The sequence below is a fragment of the Dendrobates tinctorius genome, unplaced genomic scaffold (assembly GCF_039654945.1).
Source record: "Dendrobates tinctorius isolate UK_male_01 unplaced genomic scaffold, ASM3965494v1 ptg000485l, whole genome shotgun sequence".
NCBI lineage: Eukaryota > Metazoa > Chordata > Amphibia > Anura > Dendrobatidae > Dendrobates > Dendrobates tinctorius.
In genome coordinates, this window is record NW_027362146.1 from 840,577 (window position 1) to 868,402 (window position 27,826).

Genomic DNA, 27,826 nt, shown 5'->3' on the forward strand with positions numbered 1-27,826 from the left:
TACTATACCTATATTTCTGTGCCGTATCGGAGCATTATGAATTGTGGTATGTGTTAAAAGGGCGCACTGACACTCTTTGGCCCAGGGCACATGAAAACCTGGTGTCAGCCCTACCCCCCACAACTTTAGCCAAATAAGCCCCAGTTTTCAATGCGTAAGTATTATTATAAAGTAAATTAAGGTTGACAAGCTTAAGTAATAAGAAATGATGTCGTTGCCATTAAAATGGGCACTGTAGGTGTGTTTACTGTCCTCCAATCCCTACCGACTTTGCTTCCCCATTGACTTGCATTGGGTTTCGTGTTTCAGTCGGACCCCGACTTTTCCCTATAGTCAGTCGATTTCGTTCGACCCGACTTTTAAGAAAGTCGGGTTTCATGAAACCAGACTCGATCCGAAAAAAGGAAGTGTCGCTCATCTCTACCAAACACTACTGGTTCATCCAACAAAGTTTTCTACTAGACTGTGAACAGTCATTGTCTTGGTAAATAATTAAAGTTTTTTACATAAACTGTCCATAAAAATGGCAAGCTAAGTAGAAATGTTCAAAAATATAACACTCAAGGATATTTTATTAAGAAATAATAATTGTTTTTTATCTTAGCAGATGACTGTACCAGGAGATCAGATGGACAGCTGACATCTTCAATTTTTAAATCTGATGATCTTGAGATCCTACAAGATACAATTGAAGTGAATGCCATTACTCCAGATATATCATCATCCATTCACAGCAAAGATCTGTCATCTGATCCTATGAAACAGGTCCCATCTTCTGATTCATTACTGACTAATAAGGGAAATCAATGTCACAAAAGAGGCATTAAAAAACAAACTGCTACTAAAGCAAAGAAGTCATTTTCATGTTCAGAATGTGGGAAATGTTTTACATGGAAATCACGTTTTGTTACACACCAAAGAACTCACACAGGGGAGAAGCCTTTTTCCTGTTCAGAATGTGGGAAATGTTTTACACTGAAATCAGATTTGGTTAATCACCATAGAACTCACACAGGGGAGAAGCCTTTTTCCTGTTCAGAATGTGGGAAATGTTTTATACAGAAATCACATTTTATTACTCACCAGAGAACTCACACAGGGGTGAAGCCCTTTTCCTGTTCAGAATGTGGGAAATGTTTTAACCGGAAATCACATTTGGTTAATCACCATAGAACTCACACAGGGGAGAAGCCTTTTTCATGTTCAGAATGTGGGAAATGTTTTAACCAAAAATCAGATTTGGTTAATCACCATAGAAATCACACAGGGGAGAAGCGTTTTTCCTGTTCAGAATGTGGGAAATCTTTTAACCAGAAATCACATTTGGATACTCACCATAGAACTCACACAGGGGAGAAGCCTTTTTCATGTTCAGAATGTGGGAAATGTTTTGCACATAAATCACATTTTGTTAGACACCAGAGAACTCACACAGGGGAGAAGCCTTTTTCCTGTTCAGAATGTGGGAAATGTTTCTGCACTAAATCAGAATGTGTTAGGCACCATAGAACTCACACAGGGGAGAAGCCTTTTTCCTGTTCAGAATGTGGGAAATGTTTTAACCAGAAATCAGATTTGGTTAATCACCATAAAACTCACAAGGGGAGAAACCTTTTTCATGTTCAGAATGTGGAACAATTTTTAACCAGAAAGGGAGTCTTGTTCCACACCAAATAACTCACACAGCGGAGAAACTTCTTTCATGTTAAATGGAAAATAAATCTTGATCACATCAGAGAAGCCATTTTTCCTGTTCATAATGTGGAACTGTTTTAACCAGAAATGGAATCTTACTAATAATAATAATCTTTATTTTATTATATTATTTATTTATTTATTTATTTTTATTTATTCTGCTAACATATTCCGCAGCCCTTTACAGTTAGCACACATTATCATCACTGTCCCCAATGGGGATAACAATGTAAATTCCCTATCAGTATGTCTTTGAAATGCAGGAGGAAACCCACGCAAACACAGGGAGAACATACAAACTCCTTGCAGATGATGTCCGTGGTGGGAGTTGAACCCAGGGCTACAGCACTGCAAGGCTGCAGAGCTAACTACTGAGCCACCTCACCAGATCTATATTCAAGCGAGACTAGACAAAAAAAATTAAAATCATGTTATACGAAACAGAAAAGTAGCCACATATAGGCAGATCCCAGACTTCAAACTATATACTTCATATAGTTTTTACATCACGAGACGAGAGACACGGATCTATCATTCTATAGGAAACAACCTAGGGGTTTTCAGCCTCAGTTGGAAGAACACAGATCTGCTCCATTGACCATCACTGAACCATAGATACGTTTGGAGATGCCAGGTTGTGATCCTAGGATCAACTGGCCTTTTACCTTGTATGGACTGAATGGATTGTCATCTTCCTACGCTTGTCGTTACCTACTCTCTGCGCGTGCCACAGGTGCGGTAGTGACCCTGGGAGCTAATCAGCGGAAGGGTGAGACTCTGTAATGTGCACTCTGCTGGGTATTTTGCTGGGACTGTTCTATGTGTTATCTGCCTGTTTTGTGGTTCAGTAAGGCATTGCCACACTGTTTTACCCTCATCCTATGTGTTGTCTGAGTAGCGTTATGCCCGTGTTAAAGGGAGAGCTGGCGTTCGGTGGAACGATCCCTGATCCATGTGGTTTGAGCCAGCGGACCGCGGCACCCGCTGACCACCCCATGTCACCACAGGCATGCTTCAATAGTCTCAATGGGAGGCTAGAAGCTGCTATAACCCGATCGGTTCTACTACATACAGGCAATGATCAGATCACCTGTATGTAGCAGAGTTGCTCACTTGCTGAATCACTGAATCCTGCTTTGAGCAGGGGGTTGGACCAGATGGCCCAGGAGGTCCCTTCCAACTCTACGATTCTATGATTCTATGATTCTATGATTCTATGCTATGAGCGCCAACCACTGGGCAGCGCTCATAGGATCCAGCAGTGACAACCATAGAGGTCGGCTGGAGACTTCTGGTTGTCATGCCAACCCATCGGTGACCCGCGATCACGTGACAGGGTCACCGGTGTGCAGGATTTCTGGCCCATCATGTGCGAGAAAAGATGTGGGCTCAGCGCCGGAGCCCACATCAAAAGGAAAGAGTCCGACATCCTCATACATTTACACCCGATGTCAGAAAGGGGTTAAATGGGATTGTTTTTACAGAGACAGAATTGGTAATCAATCAAGTATACATACAAATAATTACAAAAATACACAGCTTCTAATGTTAAATAGTATATAGTTAAGACAAGAAAATATAATTTGTGTAAATCATGTGTAGATATAAAAATTCAGGCAAATGTCAAATGTTCAAAAACTCAGCAAAGAGGCAGAGATGCTTACCTGCCCAGGCCTCCAAACAAATGCACTATCAGGGTGAGTGGGCCCATATAGTTTTTTTTAAATCAGATAAATTTTTATTTAACCAAATTCAAGGTACAAAAGAACAAAAATCGCAATGAGAACAGCATTAACAATGGTCATTAGTTTCAGAAATTCCTTTCCCCTCCCCTTCCGCCCCCCATTACATACAAGAGCAGCAGATAATGCATGGTGTAACCTAAGTTCAGGGTCATCTTCTCTCCACCCAAGGTGTCCACAGTGTCTCAGATGTTCTTTTGCCTTTTCTCTTAATGTAAATGTTTTTTTCCATATTCACAATATAGTCAGACTGTCTGAAAAATTCCCTCAATGTTGGCGGATCTTCATTTATCCAGTGTCTGGCGATCAGTTTTTGCGCAATATATAATAATCTAGCTATAGCCACCTTATATTTATTATGTACCTGGACCTCCTCCACATATCCCAGTATACACACCACAGGATCCCTCTCAATCCTACAACCATACGCGCCTCCTATGGCATTAAGCACCGCCGTCCAATATGGGTTCAGATTTGGACACTGCCATAACATATAGAGAACTCCAGCCCCCTCCATTCGGCACTGAGGACACTCAGAAGTCTGTCTCAGACCCGCTCTATACAGCCATCCAGGAGTCCTATATACTCTATGGAGTACATATATCTGCGAGAGTCTGCCCGGTTCACTCAGCGATAATTGGGGTATATATTCCATAATCACTTCCCATTTATCTTCCTCTATCCTACCCAACTCCTACTCCCATTTCCCCTGTGCTCAAATAGGACAATTATTTAAAAAAGTATGCATTAGATCCTTATAAATGCCCGACACTACCCCTTTTGTTCCCCCCTCTGCACAGACATAATCAATATATCCTTGTGAATCTCCATATTCATCGTCCTACTCTGCGTAACATAAGCATGCCTACACTGCCCATATTGAAATCTGCAGACCTCCCGTAGCCCGTAATCTTCCTGGAACTTTCCAAAGGGCACCAGTCCCTGCGCGTCCTGCACCTGAACCTTGTACTGTATTCCCAGTCTCATGCAATTTTTAAATTCTCCCATTTTAACAAATTCCGGTAGAGTCTCATTTTGCCATATTGGAGAAAAATTTGTCAAGTGTTCCAAACCCCTAATCTTTTTATTTGCCTCCCAGACTTTATGTATCAGCGCTAAAGTAGGATACATCAAACCCAACTTCCTAAACCTTCCTGCCTCCAACCCCTGAACCAAGGGATCCCTCCTCATCACCTGGACCAAGACCCTTTGTATTGAACCAACCCTAGACACATCCCTCCACTCCCTCATCTGTTGGCCCTGAGCAGCTAAGTAATAAATCCAAGGGTTCGGAAGCACCAGTCCCCCTCCATCCTTGGGCCTCTGTAATATCTCAAGTCTGATCCTTGGCTGCTATTTTCCCACACAAGATTCCTAAATATAGAGTCAATAGTAAGAAACCACCGCTTAGGGAACCAGATAGGGGCATTGTGCAAGGCGTATAGCAGTTGGGGCATCAAAATCATCTTAATCAGATTAATTCTTCCCACTACTGAAAGATACAGTTTACACTACGCCCCTACTTTACTCCCAAACTTACTCAGCAATGGAATCAGATTCAAATCTGCATAGCTCAAAATCAGAAGTGCCACCTGAATGCCCAGGTATTTAAACTGTCTCGCCACTGCTAACCTACTACCCTCCCCCGACACTGGCAAAGCAACAACACAATCATCTACAGCCATGACAGTGGATATTACCCAGTTAATTTCTAATCCCGTTATGGACCCAAATGTTTTAATAATTTCCATTGCTCTCAACAACGACTCTCCGGAATCCTCCAAATAAAGCAACCAAATCATCTGCATACAGTGATACTTTTTCTTCTACTAAGCCATATCTGAACCCTTTAACCGAAGCCGTCCTCCTAATTGTCTGCTCCAGGGGCTCCACTGCCAAAGCAAAAAGTATCGGGGACAGCGGACACCCCTGCGTATTCCCCCTATGAAGCGAAAAACTCCCAGACATTTGCCCGTTAACTCTGACCCTAGCGGTCTGGAAAGTATATAGCAACCGTATCCATGAAATAAAGGCTGGCCCAAAACCAAAGCGTTCCAATACCCTCCAAAAATACTGCCACTCAACACTATCAAATACTTTACGCGCATCCAATGATACCACAACCCTACTGCCCCTATTGTCCGACGGCAGCTGCAAGTTCATAAAAAGTCTACGCAAATTAATCGCCGTAGACTTATTTGGCATAAAACCGGATTGGTCCGGATGGACAAGATCCTGAACCACACTCGCCAAACGGCTAGCCAAAATCATTACATCCACCGTCAGCAACGAGATGGGCCTATAAGATTCTGCCAACCCCGGATCTCTTCCCTCTTTCGGAATGACCACCACCACCACCTCCCTCATGGACACCGGTAATTCACTCTGCTGAAGAGCCTCTTCAAAAACCTTTTGCAGTCTGGGTGTTACCATCTCAATTAATTGTTTGTAAATTTCACTCGGATACCATCTGCCCCTGGGGCCCTATTATTAGCCATAGATGTAATAGCCATTTCTATCTCTTCTTTTGTGACGAGCACCTCCAGTCTCCCTGTGATACCTATGTGATATGTATGGTGTGTGCATGAAGAAGATAGGTATCCAGATTCCAGATTAGGTGATCACGAGTCTTATTGTTCACTTTTTGCATTTAATTCAGCACAAGTTTAGAAGAGCTGAACTTGACCGATACATGACCTGTTAGGAACACGGTGTTTTCAGTGAAAAACAACCACAATGCGCCTGCGTAACACGAGCTGGCCACGAGCTCAAAGATTAACCACGCAGGCGCCAAGCATGAACGTGTTATATAAGCATTACTTGCAGAAAGTACTGCGCATGCTTGAACTGATATCTGATTATAAACAATATAAAACAAAGGGGACTTTCACTGGTAGGGAGGGACGTTTCCAGGAGGCTTTATGGACGCATAACTTCTGTGATGTTGTGTTAACTGGATGTTACCTCTTTATCCGTCGAGTCCCCCGAGGGAGGAGTGATGCTACAATATCCGGTAAAAAAACGAATTGATGCTTATTTTTCTCTATTCTATAGATGATGATAATGATCAATGTAATGTTAGACTAGTGCTGCTATAATTCATGTGCCTATAACACACATATCAAAGTGTTACCTAAGTCATTAATTACTTAAATGTTTTCTCATTACTAATAAAATATAAATTGTTTTACCGAAATAAAGACCTAGTAGTCTTTTTGCCTAATTAGTATATTAGTGAGCGCTATGTAAGTAAGGGGCTTGCCCCTCTCAAAGTAAAAATTCGGTAAGACATAAATTGGCGTAGTCGGCAGGATCTTTTTCAATATGTTTAAGAAACGAAAGGAAAAGCAGGAGGATGTAGTGGATGTGCCCGGTTGGACTGAGGCACCGCATAATATATTGGCACATGAGTTGAGCAGTTCTGGACTGGCGGAACAGTGGTCTAGTAAGCTTAAGGTAGTGAACCCACTGATGTAGTTAATGTACTCAGGGGTATCCCCGCCAAGGCGGGTGATGTTGTGTCGCTAGAGCGACGAACTTGGATTCTGCTCAGTGCATATCGCGCGATGCATGAGCTGAATCAACAAATGCAGAGGAAGTGCTCTCAATTGGAACAAAAAGTTGCAGAGCTAGGAGGGCAGAAAGTGGTGCTGGATTGCAATACCCGTCTGCTCAAAGATAAGTTGGAACATTACCAGAGTGTAGCAGAGAAAGCTGCTAACAAAGTTGCTCAAAATAAATATCGTAAGAGAAGAGGAAAAATCAATAGAGAAAAAGTACATAAAAGTATAGCCACTGCATCTGTAAATTGGGACCCAGATAAGTGGGACGGGGATGTATGGGATACTTCCTCATCAGATGATTGGGAGAATCCACCTGATCCCGTTATTGATCCCCCAAAAGGATCTAAGGTAAAAGCCAATCCAATTCAGAGACGGATGGAACGGACAGAAAATGAAATTATTCGAGAGCAGGTCCGTGATGCAGGTGGCCGGCTCCAAATAGATGAGCACGGACAGCCTATTATGGTGGAGCGAACATTTCCCCACACCCGTACTAGAGTTTCTGTGGAAGATTACACCCAAAATGAAATAGATAGCATTTTGACGCAATTTAAACAGCGGTCGGGAGAATCTGAACTCTCCTGGCTGGTCAGGATGCATGATTATGGAGGAATAGGAATAAATGTAGATCCACAGAATATTTCTAAATTTGTTACATTGTCCCGGGATCCAGTGATCCAAAGATATTTCAAAAATTGCTTTAGAGAAAATGCACAGGATAACATGCAGAATTTAGTGATCATTTTGGCTCGAGCAATTATGGATAAATATCCCACTGAAGCTGATATCCCAGCTAATGATAAACCATGGTATGCTTTACAAGATGGAATTGATAGACTAAAGGAGGAAGCGATGCGAGGTGTAGTGGCTGTACTTAATGTGGATGATGATTACTTGGAATTTCCAAAGACAGCTAGTATGAGGAGTAGGTTAGTGAAAACCGCCCCTCCTGCCTATAAAGCCATTATATTGACGTTAACTGTGGTTATGACAGGGAACCCAGTGAGTCAAGTAATCACACGTATGAGGGAATTGCAGGATATGGGTGATTGGAAGGAAACAGATCGTTTAGCCTCCTCTCAGAGTTCCTCTCAAAAACATCCAGGTAACAGTAAATCGTATAACCCTGAGTGGAAAAAAGATGGAAATACTACAAATCAAACAGATAGAGTGTCCAGGAAAGAGATGTTTCAGACACTCTTAAAGGCTGGAATGAGCAGAGAATCTATAGATGGAAAACAGACAGGTGAATTATGGAGGTTGTATAAACAAAAGGTGCTGTCGGCAAAGAAAATTAATGCGGAAAAAGGAATTATCAAAACAAATAAAGCTGAAGATCAGGGTAAGACCCCCACAGCACCTGAGAAAGTGTCTTGGGAGGACTTTAAAAATGTCTATCCGTGGGAAGAATTAGCTGCAGCAGTAGTCACTCGAGTAAGTGATGGATGGGGTAGGAATGCCTATGAGGCAGCTACCGGGAAGGAGGATGTGGACTCCGATGAGGAGATCCCATAGGTAGCCAGCCAAGCCCCCGTATGGATAAAAGCTGATCAGCGTCCATATGTAAATTTAAGTATCCATTGGAAAGGGGGCAATGTGCAGAGAGTCCCTGCTTTGATTGATACTGGGGCGGAGGCTACTCTAATATATGGAAACCCCACGAAATTCAAAGGTCCAAAAATTAAAATTGCTGGACTAGGAGGACAGGTAATCACCGGAGTACAAACACAAGTTGCTTTGAAAATAGGAAACTTACCGATAAGAAATTACCGTGTTTTAGTAGTACCCATTCCAGAATATATATTGGGAATTGATGTTTTAAAAGGAATGACTTTAAATTTATCGGCTGGAAAATTCTCCTTTGGAGTAAAAAGGGCAGAAATACAAATGAGACCTGTAACGGTAGGAAAAGTAAAAATGCCCCCTGTACATATCCCTCCTGCTACTAAAATGGTGGCAATGAAACAGTATCGAATACCAGGGGGACACAAAGAGATTACTGAAACAATTAAAGATCTGGTGGAGGCAGGAGTCATGCGTACCACTACTACTGCATGGAATAATCCAGTCTGGCCAGTTAAAAAGAGTGATGGCTCCTGGCGTATGACAGTGGATTACAGGGAATTGAACAAATGTACCCCTCCATTAACAGATGCAGTGCCAGATACTATCACTATAATAGAAAATATACAGAGTCATAATGGAACTTGGTATGCAGTGATTGATTTGGCTAATGCATTCTTTACAATTCCAATAGAGGAAAAGGCGCAGGATCAATTTGCTTTTACCTGGTTAGGGCGACAGTATACAATGACCAGATTGCCTCAAGGATGGCTTCATAGCCCTACTATTTGTCACCGGACGGTGGCAGAACATCTAGATCAGTTCTCCTTGCCCTCAGATATGCAAATTTCACATTATATTGATGATATAATGATACAAGGAAATGAAGAGCAGGCAGTGAAATCACAATTGGAAAAACTTTTGGTGCATATGAGGAGCAAAGGATGGGAAATAAATGAGGCAAAAGTCCAAGGACCGGCCCAAGTTGTAAAATTCCTTGGAATCCAATGGAATAAAGGACATAGGGAAATTTTGCCACAAGCTAAACAGAAGATCATTAATTTCCCTACCCCAAAGTCTAAACAAGAGACTCAATCTTATATTGGGCTATTTGGATTTTGGAGACAGCATATACCTCATTTAGGACAAATGCTGTCTCCTTTGTATAAAGTGACGAGGAAGAAATATGAATTTCATTGGGGGGAAGAACAACAAACTGCTTTTGAGATGGTGAAAGAGGCCATACAACAAGCTGTAGATTTATGGCCAATGGCAGCGGGGAGTGTAGAATTGCATGTATCAGGACAAAATATGTATGCCAATTGGTCACTATGGCAAAAACAAGGGGGAAAAAGAGTTCCCTTAGGATTTTGGAATCGAAAACTCCCTGATGCTGGAGAAAAGTATACTCCATTAGAACAACAATTGCTAGCTTGTTATTGGGCATTGGTAGAAACAGAATAGTTAACTTTAAGACATGAAGTCTTATTAAGACCAGCAATACCTATAATGCAATGGGTATTGTCTAACCCTAAAACCAATAGGGTAGGACATGCACAGGAACAAAGTATCATAAAATGGAAATGGTACATTTCTGAAAGAGCAAAGAAAGGAGAAGGCGGGATCGCCTCCCTCCATGAGAAAATAGCTGAAATAGGGGAAGAAATCAAATCCCCTATGAAACCAACTGTCCTGGAAGAGTCCCCTGTAAAATGGGGAAAATCTTATGAAGATTTAACAGAACAACAACAGCAACATGCTTGGTTCACTGATGGGTCAGCTCGATATGTCAATGGAAAGTGAAACAGGAAGAGTGTGGCTTATAACCCAAAACTAGAAAAACATTTGATTATGGAAGGTCACGGTAAAAGTAGCCAATATGCAGAATTATATGCTATCTTTCTGGCATTGAGTTTTGAACAAGGGAAGGAGTGTCACCTTTTCACAGACTCGTGGTCTGTGGCTAATGGTCTTGCAACTTGGATGATGGGATGGAAGAAATATGGTTGGTTAATACATGGTAAGGAAGTGTGGGGAAAAGAGGTGTGGGAATTTATAGAAGAAATGGTTCGAATCACACTTACTACTGTTTTTCATGTTGATGCACATATGCCTGCTGACTCACTTGATCGTTTGTTTAATTCTGAAGCAGATAAAGCCGCCGCTATTAGACAGACTTCTGAGGTTGATCAAGAAAAAGAAAAATGGCTGCAAGGTACAGCTGTTTGGGCGCACAACAAGAGTGGACACCTTGGAGAAAAAGCCACTTACAGGTGGGCCCAAGAAAGAGGTGTTCCACTAACCATGGACATTATAAAACAAGTCATTGCACAGTGTCCAGTATCTCAACATTCACAAAGAAGGGAAGTTCCACATACAGTAATGGGACACATAGCTCGAGGGCAATTACCAGCTCAAATTTGGCAAATGGATTTTATTGGTCCACTCACTGAGAGTAGGGGATGTAAATATGTCTGCACAGGAGTAGATACCTACTCAGGACTTATGATAGGATTCCCTTGCAAAGCAGCCACACAATGGAGCACATTACATACATTAGAGATTATCACACAATACTATGGTGTTCCACTGCAGATACAGACTGACAATGGGTCACACTTCACTGGTCAACAGATAAAGGATTATGCTAATGAGCATAATGTTCAATGGGTATATCATATGCCTTACTATCCCCAAGCTGCAGGGTTAGTGGAAAGGATGAATGGACTCTTGAAGTCCACTCTGAAAAAGATACACAATGCGGAAGGAGGATATGGCCAGTGGAGAGACAATCTAAGTGAGGCTTTATAAATTATTAACAATAGGCCAATTACTGATTCCATGACACCATTGATGAGAATGCTGACACCCAATCTTACCATACACGAAACTCATATTGTACATACAATTACTTGGTGGAAGACGAATCAAGAGGCTAAAATACCTGAAAAAGCAACTCCCCTATCTGCGGGATTGGATCTCAGTGCAATAGAAGTGACTATTGTACCTCCAGGTAAGACCGTTCCTATACTAACAGGATTGGGATGTCAAATGCCTAAAGGACATTATGGTCAGTTGGCAACTCGGTCTAGTTTTGCTTTAAAAGGGGCCATAGTGGTGGGAGGAGTAATTGATGCTGATTATCAAGGAGAAATCAAAGTTATTATGTCCAATTTAGGACAAGAGCCGCTAGTTATTTCTAAAGGACAGAAGATGGCTCAAATGTTGGTAATACCTATTAGTTTAGATCAAGCCATCGAAGGACAAGCTCCACTAGAACTCTCCTTACGGGGGGATAAAGCATTTGGGTCATCAGATGTGACCACTGTAGGAGCTAGAATTTGGGTACAGAGTCCTCAAGGACCGCCATCGGCGGCTGAAGTTATTGCTGTGGGCAAGGATCGTACTTTGCTAATCATGAGACCAGGAGTGGAAAAATGGGAATATGTTCCCCAGGAAAAATGTTATTTGCGTGAATAAATTTTTTTTTTTCCTTCTCCCTTTAACAGATATTTCTGGGAATATGTGGAATTATTGGAATCCTTGGAAGCGAGTGTTTGGTGAAAGTTGAAGGATGGACACCGGGTACTCAAATCCAAAGTCAAAACACCAGTCGGATAAGGTGGTTGTGGAAGAAAAGCACAAAAGAACGAAAACAAGAGGATTTTATTTGCCCAGAAGGACAGAACTGTAACATAGCTAATGTAACAGTGGAAGGATATGTATGGATAGGCCCCCGTGGGACCACCTCATTTCAAGTAGCATATATGTTACACAATATGCACGGAACTGTGAATATTACCGCTAAGGTGAACTTAACATGTTGTAACGCCGGTGGGGGTTTTGAGTCTTTGTCTTCAACTCAACAAACACGGATGTATAAGAACTGCACCCCCACCATTGGAAATGGAACATAATTAGTATTCAATATTAGTGTCCTACAGACTTTACTTTGTCATAATGCTACTAGTATAACAAATAGAGGTACTTGGGCACAAAGTATAACGTTTGTTAATATGAATTCGTCAAAAACGGAACCGGGACATATGAAGAGGATCCCCTCGTCCTGTGTAAAGACTGGAACTCAATCACAAAAGACTGTAGTAACAGCTATAGTGATATTTCCATCTAATGTTCTCTGCCCTATAAGACAAAAAAGGGCATGGTATGATACGTTGCTGGTGGGAGTGGGAACTGTTACTGGGACTTTGAATTCTTTTGATATTGAAACTCTAGCAGATCGCATGAGTAAAGCAGGTGCAGGAATACAAGATGTTTTAACTTTACAAGGTAAATGGATGCCTACAATATGGCACCCACTGACACACGCTTGGCAAGCAGATACATTTTTACTACATATGCAGAATATTTCAAATTCTTTTATATTCAAGGAAGGATCAAATATTAGTGCGATTCTTAATTGGACTATGTGTACAATGCAGGCTATTTATCAGATGCAGCAGAAGGCAACAATGCAGACTCGTCTTATGACAGGAAATGAATGGGTATGGAGGACTATGTTTAATAACACAATTCCTGGAGTTTCATGGCTTAAAATTGAAGCTCCCAAAATGGTTTGCAATGACACAGTATGTCAAGGGATATTGAATATATAATGTAACCAACCAGCAAGTAATGTGTAGATATGTGGTTTTACCACTATTATTGGGACCCCCAGGGGATCAATGGTTGTGGATGCCTAAAATGAATGGCTTATATATTGATGACAATAATCGCACGCATGATTTAAGCTTATGTGAAGACACATTAGAAGGTAAAATTTGTAGGTTGCATTCTGCTGTATATGAACCATGTTTGCTACAAGAGACTGTGAATATTTGTGAGTTCACCATTCTACCAATATCCTATAAGATGTTGGTGGAAATAGATTCACAAGAAATTTGTGTAATAACTGATGTCCCTATTGTTCCTGGGATGAAAGTTCCTTACGTGGGGTGTTTACAGAATGTTTCCGCTTTACAGTGGGAAGACCAAACCTTCCTTCTCACTCATGACCGGGCAGTACAGAAAACAGTGCAGTGGCAACCGACCAAATTGCAGGTAAACAACTGGGAATTGAATATGACCCGGCTCAGGAATATTATGGAGGCATCTGAAGAAGGGAGTAGAATAATTCAAATGTTAAATAAAACAATACAATATCATGTTGTTAGTACCACCATAGTGGCAGGGAAAATTGTTAAAATGGGATCGGCAATTGCTGATGCCACTTCTCATCATTGGTATGATATTTTCATGGGTCATTCTCCTTCGGCTCAAAGGATGTTAAATTGGATCATTCACCCAGTGTTGGTGCTTGTCCTTGTAGTAATAATTCTATCCATATGGAATTGCTACATGGCATATAAAGTCTTCTGTAGGAAACCAAAAGTGCTGATGGTGACCTATAGAAGTGGAAAATAATTCCCGTGATCAAGGACCGATTGTGATACCTATGTGATATGTATGGTGTGTGCATGAAGAAGATAGGTATCCAGATTCCAGATTAGGTGATCACGAGTCTTATTGTACACTTTTTGCATTTAATTCAGCACAAGTTTAGAAGAGCTGAACTTGACCGATACATGACCTGTTAGGAACACGGTGTTTTCAGTGAAAAACAACCACAATGCGCCTGCGTAACACGAGCTGGCCACGAGCTCAAAGATTAACCACGCAGGCGCCAAGCATGAACGTGTTATATAAGCATTACTTGCAGAAAGTACTGCGCATGCTTGAACTGATATCTGATTATAAATAATATAAAACAAAGGGGACTTTCATTGGTAGGGAGGGACGTTTCCAGGAGGCTTTATGGACGCATAACTTCTGTGATGTTGTGTTAACGCCAGCGCATTCTTCATAGTATGCTCACAGGAGTATTTCTCTTCATATATCAGCCAGCACATACTTCACAGTATTCTCACAGGAGTGTTTCTCTTCATATATCAGCCGGCGCATACTTCACAGTATGCTCACAGGAGTGTTTCTCTTCATATATCAGCCAGCGCATACGTCACAGTATGGTCACAGGAGTATTTCTCTTCATATATCAGCCAGCGCATTCTTCATAGTATGCTCACAGGAGTGTTTCTCTTCATATATCAGCCAGCACATACTTCACAGTATGCTCACAGGAGTGTTTCTCTTCATATATCAGCCGGCGCATACTTCACAGTATGCTCACAGGAGTATTTCTCTTCATATATCAGCCAGCGCATACGTCACAGTATGGTCACAGGAGTATTTCTCTTCATATATCAGCCAGCGCATTCTTCATAGTATGCTCACAGGAGTATTTCTCTTCATATATCAGCCAGCACATACGTCACAGTATGCTCACAGGAGTATTTCTCTTCATATATAAGCCAGCGCATACTTCATAGTATGCTCACAGGAGTGTTTCTCTTCATATATCAGCCAGCACATACGTCACAGTATGCTCACAGGAGTATTTCTCTTCATATATCAGCAAGTGCATACTTCATAGTACGCTCACAGGAATATTTCTCTTCATATATCAGCCAGTGCATACGTCACAGTATGCTCACAAGAGTATTTCTCTTCATATATCAGCCTGTTATGAATGAGTCACCGTAGGAGGCAAAAACAGAAATACAAGCTAAGTCCAGAAAACCAGAGAAGTTGGCAGCTATCGGATTGCAGACCCCTGAACCTAACAACAACAACTAGCAGTAGCCGTGGGGGGTTCCTACGGTGCCCTAGACCCCTCGATCACAGCCGGAGAACTACATAGCCTAAAGACAGGAAGGGAAATCTAAACTGCCCCAGAGCAGACCCCAAAGCAATAGGCAGCCCCCAACATATAATGATGGTGAAGCAAGATGAAAAAACACAGATAGAAAGATAGGCTGAGCAAATGATGGGGCCCAAGCTAACTAAATAGGACAGGATAGAAAAGCTGCTGTCTGCAATCCGTAAAAAACCCTCTCAAAACAAGAGCCAACAGACTGATAGGAAAAAGAGCCCTGAAGACGCTAGGCTTCAAAAAGACTATATCAGTACTCATGTATTTTCTGAAGACAGAGCAAAAAGGAATTCAGCTCAACCAGCAGGGAAAGGCAGAAATCCAGAAAAACAAGGCAAAACAAAACCAAAACACAAATGCAAAAAGCAGAGCAGAAAACTTAGCTTTTGAGGAGCAGTAATCAGACTGGTCTCCAAGAATCCCTCAGAGAAATCACCCGCAAGGCAGAAGGGTGTCGGCTGCCTTATATCCGGTCAGTAATTCCCGTCACCCAGTCATCATCATTCTGCTCAGGTGCTTTGTAATCAGCCTCACTACCTTCCTTCACCAGAAGAGGGAGTTCATCAGACCTCAATGGTGAAGGGGAAAATGAACTCACAACAGTACCTCCCCCTTGAGGAGGGGTCACCGAACCCTCATCCACACCACCAGGGCGATCAGGGTGAGCCTGATGAAAGGCACGCACCAATCTTTTGACATGAATATCAGAGGCAGAGACCCAGGAATTATCCTCCTGACCATAACCCTTCCACTTAACCAAATACTGGAGTCTCCGTCTCGCCAGACGAGAATCCAGTATCTTCTCTACCTCATATTCCATGTTACCTTCAACTAATACAGGGTCCGGAGGTGCCACCCCAGGAACAACTGGTTCAACAAACCTCTTCAACAAGGACTTATGAAACACATTATAAATTTTAAATGTGACAGGAAGAGCCAAACGAAAAGAGACCGGATTAAGAATCTCCAAAATCTTGTAAGGTCCAATAAATCTAGGCTTAAACTTAGGAGAAGCCACCTTCATAGGGATATTTTTTGATGATAACCAAACCATATCACCAACCTTAAACTGGGGACCAATGGTCCTATGTCGGTTGGAAAACCTCTGGGCTTTTTCCTGGGAGAGAGATAACTTATCCACCACTTGGTCCCAGATCTGGTGCATTCTCTCCACCAGAGTGTCAACACCTGGGCAGGAAGAAGGCTCCACCTGCCCTGAAGAAAATCGAGGATGAAACCCAAAGTTACAAAAAAAAGGACATCAAAGTGGCAGAACTAGCTCTATTATTTAAAGCAAATTCGGCCAAGGGCAAAAACGAAACCCAATCATCCTGATCAGCGGAAATAAAACATCTCAAATACGACTCCAAGGTCTGGATTGTTCTCTCCGTCTGCCCATTGGTCTGAGGGTGAAAAGCAGAGGAGAAGGACAACTGAATTCCCAGCTTGGAACAGAAAGTCCTCCAAAATCTAGACACAAACTGAACTCCTCTGTCAGATACAATGTTCTCAGGAATCCCGTGCAAGCGAACCACCTGTTGCAAAAACAGGGGCACCAACTCAGAGGAAGATGGCAACTTAGGGAGTGGTACAAGATGAACCATCTTAGAGAACCTATCACAAATCACCCAAATAACAGTCATTCTCTGAGAGACAGGCATATCAGAGATGAAATCCATTGAAATATGGGTCCATGGCCTCCTGGGGACCGGCAAAGGCATCAACAACCCACTAGAGTGAGAACAAGGTTTAGACCGGGAGCAAGTCCCACAGGACTGCACAAAATTCCTGACATCACGAGACAAGGCGGGTCACCAAAAAGACCGACTCACCAGATCTCTAGTACCAAAAATGCCTGGATGACCAGCCAATGCAGAGCAATGAACTTCAGACATCACTCTCTTCTTCCACTGGTCAGAAACATACAACTTTCCACTGGGACAACGCTCAGGTTTGTCCTCCTGGAACTCTTCCAGAGCACGTCTCAAATCAGGCGAGATGGCAGAAAGAACTACCCCTTCACCTAAGATGGTAGCAGGCTTGGTCACCACAGGAGAATCAGCAAAGAAGCTCCTAGAGAGGGCGTCTGCCTTGACATTCTTAGTGCCAGGAAGAAAGAGACCACAAAATCAAAACGTGTAAAAAACAAGGCCCACCTAGCCTGTCTAGGGTTCAAGCGTTAGGCCGACTCCAGGTAAATCAAATTCTTGTGGTCAGTGAGGACCACGACTTGGTGTTTAGCTCCCTCCAACCAATGTCTCCACTCCTCAAATGACCATTTCATGGCTAACAGTTCCCGATTCCCCACATCATAGTTATGTTCAGATGGAGAGAACTTTCGGGAAAAGAAAGCACAGGGATTCATTTTAGATGTTACAGGATCCTTTTGGGACAAAACAGCTCCTGCACCAATCTCAGAAGCGTCCACCTCTACCTGGAACGGGAGTGAGACATCAGGTTGCCACAAAACCGTGGCAGAAGTGAATCATCGCTTCAGCTCCTGAAAGGAAGAAACAGCCTCCAGAGACCAATTCAACACATCAGCACCCTTCTTAGTCAGATCAGTCAATGGCTTGGCAATACTAGAAAATTTTGCTATAAATTTCCGATAAAAATTAGCAAAACCCAAAAACTTCTGGAGGGCCTTCAAAGAAGTGGGCTGAACCCAATCATAAATGGCCTGTACCTTGGCCGGGTCCATTTCAATAGTTGATGGAGACAAAATAAATCCCAAAAATGAAATCTTCTGTACCCCAAAAAGGCATTTCGATCCTTTGACATACAGGGAATTCTCCCTCAAGATCCGGAACACAGTCCGAATATGTTCCACATGAGAATCCCAATCCTTGGAGAAGATCAAAATATCATCCAGATAGATAATCAAAAACTTATCCACAAAGTCTCGGAAAATGTCGTTCATGAAGCACTGGAAGACAGAAGGGGCATTAGTGAGCCCAAAAGGCATCACCAGGTACTCAAAATGTCCCTCCGGAGTATTAAACGCCGTCTTCCATTCATCCCCATGCTTAATGCGGATAAGATTATACGCCCCCCTGAGGTCAAGCTTGGTAAACCAGCAAGCACCTTTAACTCTGGAGAATAGATCCGAAATCAGGGGTAACGGATACTGATATTTAACAGTAATTTTGTTGAGGGCACGATAATCAATACAAGGCCTTAATGAACCATCCTTTTTGGCCACGAAAAAAAAAAAACAGCACCTAAGGGTGAAGAGGGTGGTCTAATATGACCCTTCTCCAACGCCTCCTTAATATAGGATCGCATAGCCTCGTGCTCGGGTACAGATAAATTGAAGAGCCGACCCTTGGGAAATTTACACCCTGGGCTCACTTCAATTACACAGTCATAACTCCTATGAGGAGGCAAAGACGCAGACTCATTCTCACTAAATACATCATAAAAGTCCGCCAAATAGTCAGCAACATCATGCGACTGAGGAGAGATGGAAAAAAACAGCCTCACTAAGGGCACACCGACAACCCCAACTCACCACAGACACAGATTTCCAATCCAAAACTGGATTATGAATTTGTAACCAGGGAAACCCCAGAACAATGGTATCATGCAAATTATGCAACACCAAAAATCTGCAATTTTCTTGATGGTCTGGGGTGACCCGCATTACCACCTGGGTCCAAAACTGAGGTTCATTTTTCCCCAAAGGAGTAGCATCAATCCCCCTCAAAGGGATAGGCGTCCGCAGAGGTGTCATCGGAAATCCACAACGTTTAGCAAAATCCAAGTCCATTAGGTTCAGGGCTGCTCCCGAATCCACAAAAGCCTTGGCGGAAAATGTGGACAGGGAGCAGATCAGAGTAATTGCCAGAAGAAACAGGTTGAACACCACCCACAGAAAACGTGTGTGCAAAACGTTTCTCTCATTTAGGACAGACAGAAATAATATGCGAGGCATCTCCACAAAAAAAAAAAAAACACAGCTTATTACGCCTTCTGAACTCCTCACGTTGCTCCCTGGACAAAACTCTATCACATTGCATAGGTTCAGACACTTGTTCAACAGGTGGCAACACCTCTCGTGCAGTCCTGCGTTCACGTAAACGCCGATCAACCTGAATGGCTAATGACATAAAATCGTCAAGACCAGAGGGAACAGGAAATCCCACCATAGTATATTTTACAGCTTCTGACAAACCCTTCCGAAAGAGAGCTGCCAAGGCATTATCATTCCAGGTAGTAAGGACCGCCCACTTTCGGAATTTTTGACAGTACAATTCTGCAGAATCTCGACCCTGGTTCAATGCCAGCAGGGTCTTTTCAGCCTGATCAATGGCATTAGGTTCATCATAGAACAACCCCAAGGCTTGAAAGAATGCATTCACATTAGTCAGAATAGGATCATCTGGTTTCAAAGAAAACGCAGAATCCTGGGGATCGCCACGCAGCAAAGAGATGACAATTTTAACCTGCTGCGCGGAGCTCCCTGACGAGTTAGGCTTCAAGGCAAAAAATAATTTACAATTATTTTTGAAATTCAAAAATTTAGACCGTTCCCCAAAAAACACATCAGGAGTAGGGATCTGTGGTTCAGCAGCATGTGAATGAGCAAGGTAGGCGGAAATTCCCCGCACTTCCGCAGCGAGCTGCTCCACACGATCAGACAATTGCTTTATCTCCATTGAGAGAAAAAAAATTCCCCCTACGGCCTCAGAGATATAGAGGAAAAAATATACACTTTTTTTTTTTTTTTTTTTACACAATTCTTTCCTGCTATTGAGTACCCTAGGATCTGCGGTATGGCTGGTGATTCTGTTATGAACGAGTCACCGTAGGAGGCAGACACAAAAATAGGCGCTACGTCCAGAAAACCAGAGAAGTTGGCAACTATCAGATTGCAGACCCCTGAACCTATCAACACAACTAACAGTAGCCGTGGGGGGTTCCTACGGTGCCCTAGACCCCTCGATCACAGCCGGAGAACTAAATAGCCTAAAGACAGAAAGGGAAATCTAAACTGCCCCAGAGCAGACCCCAAAGCAATAGGCAGCCCCCAACATATAATGACGGTGAAGCAAGATGAAAAAACACTAACACAGATAGAAAGATAGGCTGAGCAAACAATGGGGCCCAAGCTAACTAGACAGGACAGGATAGGAAAGCTGCTGTCTGCAATCCGCAAAAACCCTATCAAAACAAGAGCCAACAGCTGATAGGGATAAAAGCCCTGAAGACGCTAGGCTTCAAAAAGACTATATCAGCACTCAGGTATTTTCTGAAGACAGAGCAAAAAGGAATTCATCACACCCCAGCATGGAATGGCAGAAGTCAAGGAAAACAAGGCAAAACAAAACCAAAACACAAATGCAAAAAGCAGAGCAGAAAACTTAGCTTTTGAGGAGCAGGAATCAGACTGGTCTCCTAGAATCCCTCAGAGAAATCACCAGCAAGGCAGAAGGGCATCGGCTGCCTTATATCCAGTCAGTAATTCCCGTCACCCAGTCATCATCCTGCCCAGGTGCTTGGTAATCAGCCTCACTACCTTCCTTCACCAGAAGAGGGAGTTCATCAGACCTCAATGGTGAAGGGGAAAATGAACTCACCACACCCCCCCTCCAGCATGCATATGCAGCCCCATGCAAACATCACCCCTTTCTCCCCAGGCAGACCCCCCTCCAGCATGCACATGCAGCCCCATGCAAACATCACCCTCTTCTCCCCAGGCAGACCCTCCTCCAGCATGCAGCCCCATGCAAGCAACATCATCCCCTCCCAGCTCGTGCATAAACATCCACTTACCTGCCATGACTCCGGCAGCTTCCTGTCTGCTGCTCTGCTCTATGGAGGAGGAGGCCCCGCCCCTTCTGGTCACATGGGCATGACGTCAGCACAGCTCCAAGCCGACTTGGATTTAGCCTCTACTTTTTTTTTTTTTAACAGCTGTAACTGGAAGTAGAAGCGGCTCACTTCCGGTATCACAGATCATCGCTCTTGTGGAGCGACAGGAGAGCAGTGTGGAGAGCGCGCAGCACAGGAGCCCGGAGGAGGGAGCGGCCGACACGCCGCAGAGGACAGAAGGGAGACGGTGTGTGGAGGGGGAGAGGCTGAGCGTGGGGGGGCAGAGCCACAGCTGGAGTGTGGCAGACGGGAACAGAGCTGGTGCGTGGCGGACGGGGGCAGAGCCGGAGCTGGCGCGTGGCGGATGGGGGCAGAGCCGGAGCTGGCGCGTGGCGGACGGGGGCAGAGCCGGAGCTAGCGAGTGGCGGACGGGGGCAGAGCCGGAGCTGGCGAGTGGCGGACCGGAGCTGGCGCGTGGTGGACGGGGGCGGAGCTGGCGCGTGGCGGACGGGGCCGGAGCTGGCGCGTGGCGGACGGGGGCAGAGCCGGAGCTGGCGCGTGGCGGCAAGGGCAGAGCCGGAGCTGGCGCGTGGCGGACGGGGGCGGAGCCGGAGCTGGCGCGTGGCAGACGGGGGCGGAGCTGGAGCTGGCGCGTGGCGGACGGGGGCGGAGCCGGAGCTGGCGCGTGGCGGACGGAGCTGGCGCGTGGCGGACGGGGGCGGAGCTGGCGCGTGGCGGACGGGGGCGGAGCTGGTGCGTGGCGGACGGGGGCGGAGCCGAAGCTGGCGCGTGGCAGACGGAGCCGGAGCTGGCGAGTGGCGGACGGGAGCGGAGCCGGAGCTGGCGCGTGGCGGACGGGGGCAGAGCTGGCGCGTGGCGGACGGGGCCGGAGCTGGCGCGTGGCGGACGGGGGCAGAGCCGGAGCTGGCGCGTGGCGGACGGGAGCAGAGCCGGAGCTGGCGCGTGGCGGACGGGGGCGGAGCCGGAGCTGGCGCGTGGCAGACAGGGGCGGAGCCGGAGCTGGCGCGTGGCGGACGGGGGCGGAGCCGGAGCTGGCGCGTGGCGGACGGAGCTGGTGCGTGGCGGACGGGGGCGGAGCTGGCGCGTGGCGGACGGGGCGGAGTGGCGGACGGGGGCAGGAAAGATATTACAACCCCCGGAGATTTGAGGTATTGGGTCCGCTGATGGAGTTTTACATGTCAGGGGCGTGATGTCTTGCGGACCAGGCTTGCCTCTGTCCTATAGACAGGGTTCTTCACTGTTTCCTGTGTTTCTTGCTTGGCCTATTCCCCTGCGTGATGTCTTGGGCTGCCGGGGTGCTGTGCACTGGTTCCAGAAATGACCAAGGTTGCCACAGTTGTAACACCTGATGGGTCTCCCGTCCCTGCAGGGTGGGTGCTCTTCCACATCGGTGGCCACCATAGGAGGGGCTATCTTGCGCACTCCTGGGTGGGACTGAATTCTTCTGGATACTGCGAGCAGGGCATCTACAACTATTGACCTGTACTCAGGCCTGGTCACTGTCAGCAGCTTCTTGATTGGTTCTCTTAGTCCATGCCTAAAGGCCTCTGCCAACATTTGTCTGTGTATCTGATCATGAATAGTGAAGCCTAAGTCTTGGAATACTTGCCTCGCTCTGCCATGAAACTTGTCTACAGACTCTGTCTCTGCCTGGCTCATGTTATGTAGGCTGAGTGCTTGTCTGGCTTTGGTCCACTCTCTGAGCTGCTCAATTAGCTTTGATCCTGACTCCCAGGAGTGCACATCTAATTCTGATGGAAGCTTGAAGTGTTCCTTCATGATTGGCCAGAGTGTTTCACCTGCTTTTAATTCCATTATGGACCAGAGATCAATCCAGATTGCAGATGTTTGCTGGCTCTGCTGCATTCTTCGGTAAAATGGCATGGGGTCCATATCTGGGTCTGGCAGATTTTTCAGAATACTGAACACCTGACTAGGGGTGAAGGGCACATAATGTAAGAGTTCTGGCTCTATCTGCCCCTGCCTACTTGGTGTCTGTGGGTTTCTTCGCCTAGTACTGGGCAGCATGTATGATGTCCCCTCTTCATATTCATCAGAGGAGAAACTGTGACATTGTGTGGGTTAGTGATGGGTAGCTCCCGAAGGAGCCGGCTCCTGGCAGGGAGCCAATTGAAATTTAAACGGCTCTTTGCCAGTTCACGTTCCACAGTCAGTCCCCTCTTGCCCCGCTCCTCCCGGCAGTAGTCACTCTGATCTTATCCAGGAGACTGAGAAAGAATGCATGCTCCTCCTGCTGCCGCACATAGCACTGACTCACAGCCCCGCCCCCCTCCAATCTGTGACAAGCATTCCTTGCCCTCTTGTGATTGTTTTTAAGTTAACACACACACGCTGTTATTTTGGAAATTATCAGGTTTAAAGGGGTAGGCTCAATTCTTACCTTTCCCGGCTCCAGCGCTGCATTTTCTCTTATGCCCCTGCCTCAGGGGGCGGGGCCGGAGATGCGACAGGCAGTTCTGTGCGCACGCATGACATGCGCACAGAACTCCGTGATTGGCCTCCGGGGACCGATCGCACAGCTCCGTGCTGTCACCGCCCGACCCACAACAGCACAAATTCCTTATCTAAATCCGCCTGGATGCAGATGCGACATGTGACGCTGCAGTTTCGCTGCAGACTGTTTGCAGCAGACAGCCCACAGCGAACTTGCGAAGTGTGAAGGTAGCTTTAAAATGTGGCACTGATAATTAGGATCTTGTTGCTATTTTGCATGTTCATTTTGTGTTTGTTAAAGCTTTTACAGCAAATATAAAATCTGGTTATTCTGGAAACTATTCTGTTTTATGTCATAAATTGGCACATGTGTAGATTTTTACTAAAAGGTATACAATCATGGGTTAACACATACCAGAATTTGGCTTCAAATTTAAAGCCAAAGGTAATAGGAAATGAAGAGCCGTTTTCGGAGCCAAAAGAGCCGGCTCTTTTTGGTGTGCCGATCCAAAAGAGCCGGCTCACCAAAAAAACGCATTTTACCCATCACTAGTGTGGGTGCTCCCCCCTTCTGAGGTTGCAGGTCTGCCTGGCACTTAGGATCCTCATTGTAAGACCCAGCAGCAGCAGACGCTGATGACTCACACCTCCCTTCTGCTAGCTGTTGTATTGGGGGGGGGCACCTGTGGTGTTATGTGTAGGGAGTGTTTCACTTTCTTCTCCTGGTATCATAGCTGGCTCTTTAGAGAGGGTGCCCTGTGGAGATAAGGACACCTCATTTTCTGGATTTGGCACTGGCCCAGCTGGGGACAATGAACTGAGAGGGTGAGGAGCAGGGAGGGGTAGAGGAGAGAGTGGAAAGGTGGGGAGATGAAAAAAGAAAGAGGGAGGAGGAAGGTGATAGAAGAGGAGGGGAGAGAGAAGACGAGGGGGATGAAGGAGGAGGAAAGACAGAGGGAAAAGATGAGTGAGGAGGAAAAATAGATGAGAGTGGAGATGGAGGGAGGAGAGGAAAGGAGGAGCGCACTCCTTCCCCTTTTCTGCAGTCAGAGAAGGCATGCTTGGACTTGTGCCTTCTCCCGGGGGGGAAGCGGGGTGCCTCACAGACGGCACAGCTTAGAATTCCGCTAAAAACACTTTTTTCTCTCTTGTACATGTAAAAATAATCCTTTCCTGTTCACCTAACTCTCAGTACTTCTATGCTGTAAATCCGCTGCCACTTTATAAAATGCGGACTTCAATTCAGCTCAACTAACTAACTTCCCTTTTTTCTTCTCAATACATTATGCCATGCTGCAGCTTAAAAGCTGCCCCTGTAAATCTACATACTTAACTTTCTGAATAGCACTTACTATGTCTATTCCAAAAACTTCAAAAAAAAGGTGATTAAAACTTCAAAAACTTCACAACCCTTTTTTAAACTTGCTTAAAAAGGAAAGAAAAAGGCAAAAAAAACAAAATATTTATAAAAACTTCAAAAGAAAATGGAAAACTAATAAAAACTCAGAAGATGGAGAAAAAAGAAAACAAAAAGAACAATCTTCCAACAATAAAATGTCGGTGCACAAATGGAGGATACACACACTTCCCCTTTCCTCTGCCTGCGTCTCTCAGTAAAATCTTTTGAGAACAATGCAAACAAAAGAGCAAACTGAGACAATGGTATATATTCAACAACCCAGCATTCCCAAAAATTCTCACACTACAGTAAAAAACTTCCACCAAATGCAAGATAAAACAAGGTAAAAGCAGAGTACAGAACAAATGTGACAATATGAAAAATATCAGAGACGCACCCCACGGGAAAAAGAGGAAGTGTAAAAGGAAAAGAAAAAACTTTCTGCTTCAGATCTTCATGGAGAACAGCAGTGAATTTACAGGTTGATGCACATATAGAGGTCCGGGGAGAAATCGAGGCCCTCTTTAGTGACACGTAGCACAAGCAGCTCTGGTAACCGACAACTGCCAATCACACTGGGTGTACTGCGCTCGGTCACCCGGGAATGTTAACACACTGTACCGGTCGTCCCGCCAGTAGCAGGAATCCGTGATAACTTCCACAAAATTGCCACCATCTGTACCTGGCCGGCCTCTCCTTACCTTCCGATGTACAGGTGAATCGGTGGCAACCTGTCAAGTGATTTGGCTTGCGATATCTCCCCCAAGCTAAACACCACCACGTGCCTGGCGATCTGGGTGCTCCTGTCCCTTCCGATGCATGGGTGTATATGTGATAGCTTGATAGGAGATTCGACTAGTGATATCTCTCTAAGCCCCCACAACCCATACCTGGATAGGCCTCTCCTGTCCTCCCTGTGTACAGGTTTATTTGTGAGGACTTAGCAGGGGAAGTTGAATCTCTCAGATATCGGTTTCCCAGCAACCACATGCACAATCAATCACCGTTCCACCAGCTCTCTCCCGGATCTTGACACATACAGGACCCAAAGCAGACACCTTGGCTTATCCCAGGGTTTGGATAAGGGTGTGGACTTTTACACTACCTGGGAATGCGGTGGTGACCACACCTGACCGGCTAGAGGTACAGACCCGGACTGGGCACAGGGGACATTCAGGTAAGATAACCAGATTTTCTTACCTTACTTATGGAGTTGCGCAAATCTCCGTCCCCATGAGCCAAGGCCTTAGTCGGCACCTCCGTCTCTCTGGTCAGCAGGGTCCCCGTGCGTTTCGTCCACAGCCCCGCGTCTCTGCGCCAGATGATATGGAAATTTGGATAGATATATCTGTGTGTGTACTGCGGCCTGTCCTAATTAGAACAGAGTCTCATTGAGCGCTCAACAGAAAAGACACCCTAAACACCTTGTTAGCAGTATCTCTTTCCAGCAGGACTCTGCTGGTTTATTGCACATATATGGTTTTATCATTACATGCAGAAAGGAGTGGTTAGTCAATTAACATAAGGCTTGTGTTTTAATGCTATTGGCTATTTGAGTAAATGAACTTATATGGCAGTGTCCGACATGAGGGTGATTTAGCATCATATGATTTACTCTTATGCATTGTCTTGCAATGTCAGCAAACCTCCGATATCAGCTAGTGCATCTGGTCCAACTTCCTGCTTTCCCATGGCTGGCTGATATATCAAAAGACAATGCTACCACGAGACTATGCTGGTTCTCCAGACTGGCTCATGGGGTTAGTAGGTCATTTTCAGCAATTGATTATAAGGTTCAAGATAGCTATGAAAATGTGTCTATCAGTATATAAGGATATATGCAAGTGAGATCTGTATGAAATGTATATATTTCCATCACAGCTGGAGTGTGGTGGACGGGAGATAAAACATAACCTTTAGTAAGATAGTAGGATAAAAACAATTTTGTGTCCCCCAGAGTGAATATAAATGTATCAGTGAAGTCACAAAGGGGCGTAAGGAGCACAGCCCGATCAGGAGGAATGATTCCCACTTGCAATGGCCGAACTGCAATCAGCAAGTCCCAGAATCTCACGTTGTGGATCTGGGAGAATCCCACAGAATCCCGCAAACAGCGACTGACAGATTCTGGCTGCATATAACAATAATGACTGGAATCTGGATGACATTAATAGAGTTACCACCCGGAATATGCCAGAGGAATAAGTGAGGAAAGGCACAAGCTCAGCAATTCATGAAGGGGGTGCTGGAGGAAAAGGAGATCCTGGGTCCAGGATGATCCATACAGGACAAGGGGAAGAAAATATCCTACAAGACCCTAAAGGGCTAACAGTAGTCTATCCCCAAGACTCCCCCCTGACCGTCCACAGCTCCCCCTGTGCTAAACAAGCCCTGCACACCCCCATGGAAGGGCCCAACGCGTTTCTTCCATGCTGAGTCATCAGGGGACTTATCCTTGTGATAGGAGGTGAGGGGCCATAGTGCTGAGCTAAAGGGGGGGTATGAAATACATACCATAGTACTTCCGGTGGTTGAAACGCACGCCAGGGTGCCATAAAGGTGCGTGAGCCGCAAGGAAAAAATCTGCGACACTCAAATGAAGACGAACTACTAATTGTGTCCCATGAGGCAGAGGCGTGCACTCCACAACCTAGTGTTTCCAGTAAGTGGAACGCACGCCAAAATAACTTGTGGTTTCTTGAACCACATAGAAGTAGAATATGCAACCAATTTGGCTTGATGACGCGCGGTCCACAGCCTTTTATTTCCGGCATGTGGAACGCACGCCAATGCCACATGCGGCATG

At 45.0% G+C, this 27,826-nt stretch overlaps 1 protein-coding gene and 1 pseudogene across 1 annotated transcript; both read left to right on the top strand.

Annotated features, from left to right (window-relative positions):
- The window catches only part of LOC141077977 (uncharacterized), an 82,594-nt pseudogene that overhangs the window by 43,982 nt on the left and 10,786 nt on the right, over positions 1 to 27,826 (top strand).
- LOC141077975 (uncharacterized) lies at positions 7,192 to 13,803 on the top strand. The gene is made up of 2 exons (XM_073564760.1): positions 7,192 to 10,836; positions 12,073 to 13,803. Exon 1 carries the CDS (start codon positions 7,376 to 7,378, stop codon positions 8,513 to 8,515), a length of 1,140 nt encoding a protein of 379 aa, XP_073420861.1. The 5' UTR covers positions 7,192 to 7,375; the 3' UTR covers positions 8,516 to 10,836; positions 12,073 to 13,803.

Coding starts and splice junctions, on each gene's coding strand:
- LOC141077975 (XM_073564760.1), top strand. CDS start 7,376: ATGGAACGGACAGAAAATGAAATTATTCGAGAGCAGGTCCGTGATGCA.